This window comes from Phragmites australis, chromosome 2, assembly GCF_958298935.1.
Source record: "Phragmites australis chromosome 2, lpPhrAust1.1, whole genome shotgun sequence".
NCBI lineage: Eukaryota > Viridiplantae > Streptophyta > Magnoliopsida > Poales > Poaceae > Phragmites > Phragmites australis.
Window position 1 is genome coordinate 8,051,404 of NC_084922.1, and position 10,588 is coordinate 8,061,991.

The 10,588-nt window shown below is 44.1% G+C and overlaps 1 protein-coding gene across 1 annotated transcript; it reads right to left on the reverse strand.

The window, feature by feature from the left end:
• Positions 1 to 874: 874 nt before the first annotated feature.
• Positions 875 to 9,966, reverse strand: LOC133897672 (ABC transporter G family member 31). Its single transcript, XM_062338473.1, has 24 exons — positions 9,371 to 9,966; positions 8,491 to 8,611; positions 8,223 to 8,311; positions 8,018 to 8,102; positions 7,661 to 7,820; positions 7,508 to 7,584; positions 7,363 to 7,416; positions 6,983 to 7,073; positions 6,562 to 6,863; positions 6,200 to 6,481; positions 5,459 to 5,775; positions 5,214 to 5,374; positions 5,024 to 5,127; positions 4,662 to 4,818; positions 4,454 to 4,573; positions 4,248 to 4,342; positions 3,824 to 4,156; positions 3,451 to 3,741; positions 3,060 to 3,143; positions 2,841 to 2,974; positions 2,533 to 2,760; positions 2,252 to 2,423; positions 1,916 to 2,170; positions 875 to 1,249 (listed from the first exon to the last, which is right to left on the reverse strand). Exons 1-24 carry the CDS (start codon positions 9,667 to 9,669, stop codon positions 977 to 979), a joined length of 4,284 nt encoding a protein of 1,427 aa, XP_062194457.1. The 5' UTR covers positions 9,670 to 9,966; the 3' UTR covers positions 875 to 976.
• Positions 9,967 to 10,588: the final 622 nt, after the last annotated feature.

Genomic DNA, 10,588 nt, shown 5'->3' on the forward strand with positions numbered 1-10,588 from the left:
TCCAACGAGGAAGGCAGAGCATGCATTGAGGAGCCGGCCCCCCACCAACTTTGCCAGCCTACCTGCTCCCACAAACCTATCAACATCGATCCTCCTCGATCAGTTTGCACAACTTGCAGCAGCAGCTGCCGTGCATGATGAGCCAAGCCAAATATGCCGTCGTGACGGGCAGCCATTCGTTTTTTTTTTTTTCTAAACATGCATGAGAGCTGCGATATCGTGTCGATTAGAGCAGAGAAACGCAGCCAAGTGCAAGCAAAAGGACAAACGTCTGGTCTTGGCTTATTGTTCGTTTGGCTCTGCAGACTGACATGCCGTAGGTAACACATTAACATGCAGATGCAGACCAAGGGTCTCATGCATGCATGCAACCTAAGCGGTTCACTCACTGTCCAGTTCACTTTCGAGCAATGCTTACCATGCAGGAGTGAATTCATGGAGGACAGGCAGGCAGGTACAACACGTACACACATAAAGCTTAGCCTTGATCTGTTTCACGTACCTGCAGAGAGATGCTCAATGGGATCACTCACATCCATCGGTCCTCTCACCTCGATTGATAGCGGCACACCGTCAAACACTACTAGCTTTTCCACCCCTTGGAAGCACTGCAGCAGCTGCTGCCTCCTAGCCACCGCATCCAAAAGGGTATTCAGGAAGGACGCAAAGCGGTCAAAAGGGCAGCAGTTGTCGAGCGCCCATAGGCGCAGCGGCGGCCGCTCGTGGGAGCGATCAAAAAGGCTCCAGGGATAATGAAGCGACGTCGTGTAACGATGCAGGGCCAGGCAGTGCACGCATGTACGTACCCCTGCAGCAGCAGCAGCAGCAGCTGGCTTGGCTAGCTATACAGTTTTACTTTTCACCGTCCCTCCCGTGACCGATCGAAAAATTATTTACCGGCGAAATGTTCTGAACAATTAACGTGTGATGAATATGATGCGGTGGTACATTGTGCAGCACTGGGCTGGCCCGGGCCTTATCGCCGCTGGAAGTTGAGGTACTTGATCGCCAGCGCGAAGACGACGGCGAAGAGGACGCAGAAGCCGGCCACCATCGCCGCGACAACGCCGAGGAAGTCGTGCCGGAACCCGAAGTGCTCCTCCAGGAACGCCACCACGGTGGTGGAGGTGACGCCGTCCGCGAGCAGCAGGGGCTGGTCCAGGTCGCCGAACTGGGAGGTCAGAAGGCCGTAGAGCGTCCACGACACCGGGTTGGCCCAGTAGTACCACCTCCACCAAACAGGGATGCGCTGCACGCGTTGAGCACACAAATCAGATGGTAAATTGGTCAGTGCCGCGACAACGAAGAACAGCTAGCTAATGTGCAGTAGTGCAAATATCATTTGCATGACGTGCACTGTTTACGAGCAAGTATTTAGTTACTGACGCAAACATGAGTTACCATTCAAGGATTTATTTGCAAGTATAATTTGTTTTTTTTTAAAAAAAAACTGACAAGTCCAGTGTCCAGTGGTTACGTTGCTGTGTACGATAACCTTGCTGGGGTATTGAGTCCATAGGGCCTGATGCATTCTGTAGGTGGAGAGCCCAACTCGACAAAAAAAAAGGGACCCACCTAGGACAGTCAGTTTGTATTAAAGCAACTAAAGAAAAAGGGAAAATCTATTCGACAGTTGGTTCAGTAACACCGGATATCATTCCAATCATTTCAAAAAACTACCGTCAAACTTATTTTCTCCCTGGACACGGCCATGACCCAAAACTGAAATTCTAAAATGCAAACAAGAAAAAAAAATGTTTTTCTTCAATATCTAGGACTTTCATCATATCAGGCTGTCAGGTGCAACTTTTGTGAACGAGATGTCACATGAAAAATTCACAATTATTGGTAGGCTATGCAGGATCAGAGAGAGGACTGTTGAGTGCAAATTATGGGGTGCTAGTTTCTCCCATACCTTTCTTGGGATCATGAATCCGCTGAAGAGATTCCATAGCGTGTAGAATGGAGCAGCAATAATAGGCGCAACCGTATGGTTTGGAGTGATCGCCGTTGTCATCATGCCGTAGAAGGTGAAGTACAGCAAGGTGAAGTACATAAAGAACAGGTACCACAAGAACTTGGCTGCTGTCCACTCAAATGAACCCAAACTGTAGAAGATTGTACCGTAGATAAGTGACTGCACAAGAATGTAAGGGAACTCCACAGTAACCTGTTTCAAAGAGCAGCTGTTAGTTCAATGATATGAGCACTAGAGATTCCTAAGGGGAAAATAGTTCTTAACAAGAATTACCAGAGAAAATGCAAAAGGCAATGCTGAATACATCCCAGCAGCTCTCTCTCTGTATGATACAAATCTTTCGATGGAAATCACAGGCTGAACAGAAGTGGCGTTGGTTATTCCTATGAAGAGTACTGCTGCGTACATGGCACCCATGGCATTGAATATATCATGTTGGGTCTCCCTGGAAAACAGCAACAATATTGTACTCAGTTCGGTTCATCAGAGGTCCAGAACGGGAGCTATGTATAAGTATGCAGAAAAACTGCTGGCAGAACAACTAGTAGACATACCTTTTAGAGCCGAATTTCCAGCAAATAGTCCCAAACATCAAGGAAATAATAACAGTGTAGAAGAATCGAACAGCGGTGTATTGAGGATTCCTCCAGTACGATAGGTTTTGCTTCCATAAGCAAGCAACATACTGAGCACAAAACGGTTGAGCATACTTGGTAGCGAAAGTAAGTTCTTTGGATTCGCTAGTCGGTTTGCTCAGGGTCTCAACCATTTCTTTGGTCTGCCTGAAATACAATAGCATAAACAGATATGACTGAGTGAACTTTAAAAAATATTGAGAGATTAAAAGGGAATATGTACTTACTGAAATAATTTTGATCGTCGATAGTATTCAGCAAAATCCACTCCAAGAATGTGCTCCATTTGAGTACTTGTGACTTCCAACATCCATGCAGCAGGATTATAGCCATCCCTGATTTTAGGCACTCCTGGAATTGCCTGCATGTAAACATGAGGATGTAAGGACAGTGATTTTGTGTAAGTTTGCTTCAGTGAAAAAAAAAACACATACTGCAGAACATACCTCAAAAAACTCGACCAGATTGCGTGATTTGGATCCTAAAGGACCAGCATATATAAGCTGCCCACCGCGCTTCATGAACAAAAGCTGAGCAGCATATGCATATGAGTTAGGCGAGGACAACTTGTAATCTTTATGCATAGTAAGATTAGATAAAATAGTAGATTTGGTGCATGACATCAATAGGGCTGGGAGTCTGGGACTAAAATTTCTGATCACATTGATTGTTAAAATGGACGTAACATCATATTGTTTATAGAAATCCGAACTCTGTATAAAGAAACTGGCAACTAATCGACAGATGGTTCCATCAGAGAATAAACCAGTACTTATCGATTCTCATGTTTATGAAATGGATAGATTAAAATAATGACTTGTCAGCTCTTGCTTGTACCTCATCAAATGACTCGAATATGTCAATACTTGGCTGATGGATGGTGCAAACAATTGTCCGTCCTGTATTAACAATATTTCGCACCGTTCTCATAACAATGGCTGCAGATCTAGCATCCAATCCTGACGTAGGTTCGTCCATGAAAACAATAGAAGGATTTGCAACAAGCTCCACAGCAATTGTCAACCTTTTACGTTGTTCTGTAGACAAACCATTTACCCCAGGTAGGCCAACAAGAGCACCACTTAAGGGATTGAGCTCGACAAGTTCCATCACCTCTTCAACAAAGGCCTATGAAAGGGAACACTAAATATGAGGAGGGAAAAAAGGGCACGTGTTGTATAGACAAAAAAAGCATCAGGTAAAGGCTTACCCTTTGAGTGTCAGTGTCAACATGAGAAGGCAACCGGAGGCATGCCGAGTATAACAAAGACTCTATCACTGTCAAGCAAGGTGAATGGACATCATTCTGTTCACAATACCCGGAGATTCTAGTGAAGGTCTCTTGGTTCTTAGGATACCCAGATATAGTAATACTTCCTTCTATGAGCCCTCCAGTCTTACGTCCTGCTAAAACATCCATGACGGTGGTTTTGCCAGCTCCACTGACTCCAACAAGTGCTGTTAGTATCCCTGGCCTAAATGCTCCAGTGACATCAACAAGCAACTGCAGGCGGTCTTCTGCAATACCTTGCTTTTTCAATTCCTGCTAGCAAAACTGGATTATGAATGAATAAATGCATATCATTTTTTTTCCGAGAAACCTCAGGCATACAAATGGTACACCTCTGGCATACCTCTGGTACATCAACGTAGTAGTTGATATTCCTAAAGCACATATTAAGGGGCTGAAAAGGTAGCACCATCCCCTTCTGTTCCTTGAGATTAAGCCCTGGAAGTGGAACACAGTCAATGTGCATGATTAGGAGCCATAATTTTACGATGGGAATATTGTTCTTGTGATGTGAGTATTAAGAAAAATATTTCATTCTTCTAGGATTACCATTTAGTGAATGTGAATGCAGATACGATCTTAGCTCTAGGGTTACCCTGTCATTCTTCCTCCTAGAATCCCTGTGCCGAATTTCATCTTTGGAAACAATAGCTTGCAGATTACCGATGGCTGTGAAGGATCAATAGTTTTGAGAGTGAGAGAACTATTACAAAGAAGTTCAAGTTGCTTGGCCTTCAAAGGTAAAGCATAAACTTACGGTTGAGAAGTGTCAAGAACAGTGTAAATAAGATGTTCAGAACAATCGCATAACCAAACAACGCTCCAACACCAATCCAAAACATGTATTTTTCCTTGAATAACCCATATCCTGTAAGCATCGCTTCACCTAATGTGATGTTCTGGTTTGCAAATTGCTGCAATTGTTTAGAACAAAATAAAACAAGTATGTATTAGTAAAAAAATATTATAGTATCATAAGAAGAAAATTAATATATCTTAAGTTATTTCGGTATTATGTATCCATGTTTTGTGTTGCTTACAACCGAACTATAAAATATAACGGATTGATGCCACGCGTGCATTCACTGATATGAGGAAGGGGATTAGATCAAGTGCTACCTTGCTCCAAGAATGCCCAAGGAATTCATTGACAGAAATAGCATTTTGTGCATACATCATAGGAGATACCCAATAACCCCAAATCCACCAGACTGGTATGCTTTCTGTTTGGTATCAAGGAATTAATTGCACCACATTAGATATAAAATCTTGAAACTACTATCAGTAAGCTAACAGAGAGAGGTTCAACCTTTGGTTATGATGAATCCTCCAAGGATCATAACAACCAACAAAGCGAACGATCCAAAGGTGTTAGCCACTATCATATTCCGGCCCAAAGATGCCATGACCCGGAAAAGAGCCAAAGATGTTTGGTGCAGAAAGAAAAGCAACAAAAATTGTCCCAGAAATCTGCAGAAAAAAGATTAATCTTCGAATGAAAAATATCTGACGCTCTGAGCAGAAAGCAAAATGAACAAAGCTAATGTCAATTACCTTGTAAATTGGGGATCATAACCAACCGCATAATATGTTACAAGTACCCACATTCCTGATTCAATAAGTGAGGTTGGAATGCTCAAAAGCCACGAAGGAAGTGTGTAAGCCCATGGTGGGTAGAAGTGCAAGTCCCTGTGCTTATAAAGAACAGGAAGCTTTGTGACCAGCATTGAGACTTCAGTAAAGCCGTTGAACAAAATCATCACTATTGCAAAATAAAGGGCTCCTAGATAAATGATCCCATCATCAACTGAATCATGGTGCATTGTTGTTCTGAAAAACACCGTCATTGTGATAAGGGCAACAAGTAGAAGCTGACAAAAAGAGAGAATATGTTAGAAAATCATTAACTGATTAGAATTGACTAGAGATCATAAAATATGCCATTACCACCAAGTTCCAAGTATATAATTAAAATACAAAGATGTAAAAATGTGTACTTATCAAATTAGTGAGAACTACCGTATAATATTTAAATATGATAGGATAACATTTCTGCACAAATTCGATGAAGTACAAGTGTTTGTGACAACTTTGCATTTATCATTGCAGTGTGCGGAGGAGCTCAAAAGCAGCAAAATCATCAAATGAGTTAGCAAGGGCAATTTTTTTTACTCCAAGCAAGTCTTAGCAACTATGTTATGCATAGGCTTTCTGTATCATTTGTTCAATAGTCTTACAGTTTACCTGTGCATGAACTTATGTAGTGTATTGGATGCATCTCCTAATCGAGAATACCTGAATGAATTTGAAGACATAGATGAATGAGTTCCTTTTCATGAGAAGATGCTGCCACTGGAAGTTGGACTTGAGAAGCTCAAGCCTCTTGACACCATAACTTGATGTTGAAAGAGCTGCAGGATGATTATGATGTCTGTTGTATGGCACAGCTAATTCCTCATGCAATCTCTTACCGATAATAAAAGTTTTAAAGGCTTCCGCAAACTTTGAGACAGAAACAAACTGGTATGGGTAATCGTAGTGACACCAGTACTGCTGCTGATCTTTCTTGGACAAAACCTACAACGCAAGAAACGTGAGTACACAAGAAAAGTCCAGTCGACATAAAAATAGAAAATAGAAAGTGTAGAGCTGCCTACTTCTTGCAAAAAATCAGCCACGTTTTTTCTTTCGGGACACCTGAACCCCATAGCAGCAAAAAAGTCAACAGCGTATTCACGTGGTCCCTGGTATACGATTTGGCCTTCAGCTATAAGAATAACATCATCAAATAGCTCATATGTTTCTGGAGCCGGCTGCAGCAGGGATATGATTGTAGTGCCATCAAGAGCATGTGTAGAATGCCTTAGATACTTGATAATCTGATATGTTGTTGCACTGTCAAGACCTGTTGATATCTCATCCATGAACAGCACGCGAGCAGACCCAACTAGCAATTCACCTGCAAGAGCAACAAATTAGCACAACTTGCACACTGAAAGAAGCATGAAAATATTGTGGTAGCCCAACTTCTTCACCTAACAGCACTAGCATACATAAACAGCAGTAATGTGCACTAACCTGTTGTCAGGCGCTTCTTTTGCCCTCCGGAGATCCCTTTGATCATTTCATCTCCAACAATGGTGTCAGCACAGATGTCCAGCCCTAAAATCTTGGCTAGATCAAAATTAGCAATTCAGCAATCTTGGCACAGTATAGTAATCTCTCCCATAAATGAAAGCAAGGAACGTTAAAAAGAGAGTGGGTCCACTAACATCTTGTTAAAAAAGATAAAAGTATTATGTTAATTAATGAGGTCAGCAGAAAAAAAAAAAAGACAAACACAATCATATATGCATATTCTCCTCTGGAATGCTACTACTATATGGGGAAAAAAGAAACAAATATTTGAAACTTTCCAAAGCAAATAAACAAACAGCTGAAAGAGATACATCACATACCTTCATTATATACTCTGCCACAAGGCTTGTCTGCTTACCCTCAAGAGCCAATGCCTGAAAAGTTGTGAACGAGATGTATGAGATCATCACCATATAAATATATAATTCGTGTGTGTATGTACAAAGATATCTAGATGTAATCTACCTTCATGAATACATCAAGGTCCTCATCAGGTTTTATCCCCGCATTCTTTTCTCTCCTCAACAGTTCAACAAGCATGTCTGCAAGTTGATTCATGTCAAAGAGCAAACTACCAAGGAACAACATACTTAATAAAATGGTGGTGCAGTGACCTACCATACTTTATTCCAACACCCTGACAGCGCCCAGCAAACTCTAGAGTTTCTCTGACTGTCATCTCTGAAGCATGCCAGTCTTGCTGACTAACATAAGCAGAGGTTCGCTGAGGCACAAATTCATTTAAATGGTGGCCGTTGTAAGTAATGTTCCCAGACATCTACAGCAAATTTGGATGCTGCTTGTCAGTAACAAGAAGTTGGGCTTTGAAAGGCTCATTGTGATGATCAGAACCCATTTTCAGTCAATAGAAAATGCCAGCCCTCTTATGGATAACCCAGATAACAAAGATTTACCCATCATCTTCGAGGAGCAAGAATTCAAAGAAAGAAAGCTGATTGATATGATACGACAAACCTTGAGTCCAGGACCGAGCCGTCCAGCAAGAGCCAGAAGCAAGGTGGTCTTCCCAGAACTTGGAGGGCCCAAAAGCAGTGTCATTCTGCAGCATGAACCAATACATATACCCAATTTAGCAGAGCTTATTTGAAAACAGAAGTTGCTCGATAATAAGCAGTTTTCCTGTGTAAACCCAGGGGGGGAACAGAAACTCCACATGTACCTTGATGGGCGAATTATCCCACTTATGTTGTCCAATATAGGCAATTTCACTCTTCCTCCTCGGTAGATCCTCAGATGCCTCAGAAACGCCTTTTAAAGAGGAAAATTAAGTTTTTCAAGATCAATAAACTGATGCGGTTATTCTGCTGTTGTCGTAGCAAAATTGCTTTATCGTCACTTTCACAAGGAGAACTGGTATTGGACAACTGATGAAGAACGAACATTGGGAGGAAGAAAATTGAAGTTGAGTATTATGAACCAAGGCCAACCTCTGACATGTTGCATATGAAGTTTGGGATGGTCGGCAGCGCCCTGCTCCCGACATGCACGTAGGCATCCACCGTCAGATCCTCGTACCTCAGTTCGATCTTGGGGAACTCGATGTGCACTCTGAAACGATGAACGATAAACAGAGTTTCAGAACCCAAAACGCAAGAATCGCCACTACAAGCAAACATGCAGCATTTAATAACTCCAGAATGGAACAAATTACGTGACACAAGCGGGCACGACGGCAGGTACGTACGAAGCTCGTCGTTCGCGTAAGCACGAGCAATCTACTGGCCCTACTGCCTACTGGTGAGCTGCGTGCCTGCTACTGCTGGTGCTCTGCTTCCAACTTGGTCACCACCAGTGGGGCCCAAATGGCCTGTGCATCAGTGAGCCATGGCCTGGAAGCTTCTGAGTAGCCCATTGTGGAAGGTTCTGGAAGGGTCCTCGAGGCGCACGCGCTGCGGCGACCAGGACGCGACGAGATCGATAATCGAGATAGAAACCAAAAGGACGTAACCGTCCAAGCGCGGTTCTGCGATAGGAGAAAGACTACGGGGCCCACGCGTCAGCCGCTCTGAACGTGCGCATCTAGAAGCCTTTCCAGCAGCTGCAGAGCGGCTCCCAACCCCGTCGGATGTGACATTGGCCCACATGCCAGACAGTGCACGAGTGGGCCCTTTGCAGAACCGCGCTGAAGTCTGAACCAAGCGACCGCTTCTAGAAGCTTCTACGCGAGCGCCGACGCGCCGCGAGGCGGAGGCGGAGTGGAGCGTACGTACGTACACCGAGAGACGGGGAGAGACAACGACGATAAGTGGTGATGTTGATGCGAGAGGAGAGGAGAGGTGATGCGAGAGCAAATGCAAATGCACTCACGCGTCGAAGCGGCTGCGTATGCGTCGGAAGAAGTGCTCGGCGTCGCCGGTGTCGGCGAGTAGGCGGTCGAAGAGCGCGGTGCGGTCGCCGGAGGAGAGCCCCGCGACGTCGACCTCGCAGAACACGTCGTCCCCCTCGGCCGCCTTCGCCACATCAGGTGCTGGTGACCTGAGCAAGCCCCGGCGCGCGCGGGCGACGGTGGGGAGCCGCTGCAGCGCCGCCCACCGCAGCGCGTCCGCCTCGTCCTCCGCCTCCCGCCACGACCCCGAGCGAGAGAACGCCGCCTCCGCCGCCCACATCTCCGATCTCCGCCTCCCGAAACCCTAGCCACCAGGCCGCCCCTCTTCCGCGGAGGTGGGTGGCGCGGCAGTGGGGGGATTTAAGGAGGGCGTACTGGTGCTGGTGCTGGTGCTGGTGCTGGCAGTGGTGGTAATGGCAATGGAGTAGGGGTTGGATCCACCGACTCGCCACATTTATGGCGTGCGCGGCCATGGCTTTCTCTCTCCTTGTTTGATCGATCGCCTCTGTTTTCTCTCTCTGCTCTGGCAGTTGGGGTTTAGCGGAAACCTGGAAGCCGAAAGCCACGCCATCGGCCATCGCAAGGGAAGGAGGGACATGGGGGAGGGCGGGAGGCTGTGCCACGCCACTTTAGGGATGGTAACGGGGCGATCTCTGATGGGGATGCTTCCCTCTGGCTGTCCCTATTTAGTGGTCTCTAATAAGCATGCAAATTGAATTATAATTAATTATTTTTATATATTAATAATATGTTTGTAGTATAAATAAATAACTTATTGATATATATATATATATATATATATATGAGGGCAATCAATATAAGATAGGTTTAATATTATAGGTTAGAAAAAATATATGAGTAATTTATTATTTCTCTTATATAATGTAATATTTGTATATTTATATAAAAACATATATATATATATGATATGATATAAGAATATAGTGAAGAGCAGGGATGTGAGCCCATTTCCATCCCCATATAAGTTTGCATGATCAAATTTTTCTATATCCATTTCTAATATAAAAATTTTCCATAGGTTACCAGAGAACACGGCCACATTATTATCCCTATGACATGCCTTTCTAGTTCAGGCTCCCTCAGTTCGCCTCTTTTGGGTCTACTATTTCTAATTATTTTATTGCATGACCCTATTCCAGGGCCCATTTACTAACCACTTCACTCGTTTTTCTACCTTT

Coding starts and splice junctions, on each gene's coding strand:
- LOC133897672 (XM_062338473.1), bottom strand. CDS start 9,669: ATGTGGGCGGCGGAGGCGGCGTTCTCTCGCTCGGGGTCGTGGCGGGAG. Junction 2,975..3,059: donor ATCTGGTCGAGTTTTTTGAG/GTATGTTCTGCA, acceptor GTTTACATGCAG/GCAATTCCAGGAGTGCCTAA. Junction 2,424..2,532: donor TGGAAATTCGGCTCTAAAAG/GTATGTCTACTA, acceptor GCTGTTTTCCAG/GGAGACCCAACATGATATAT.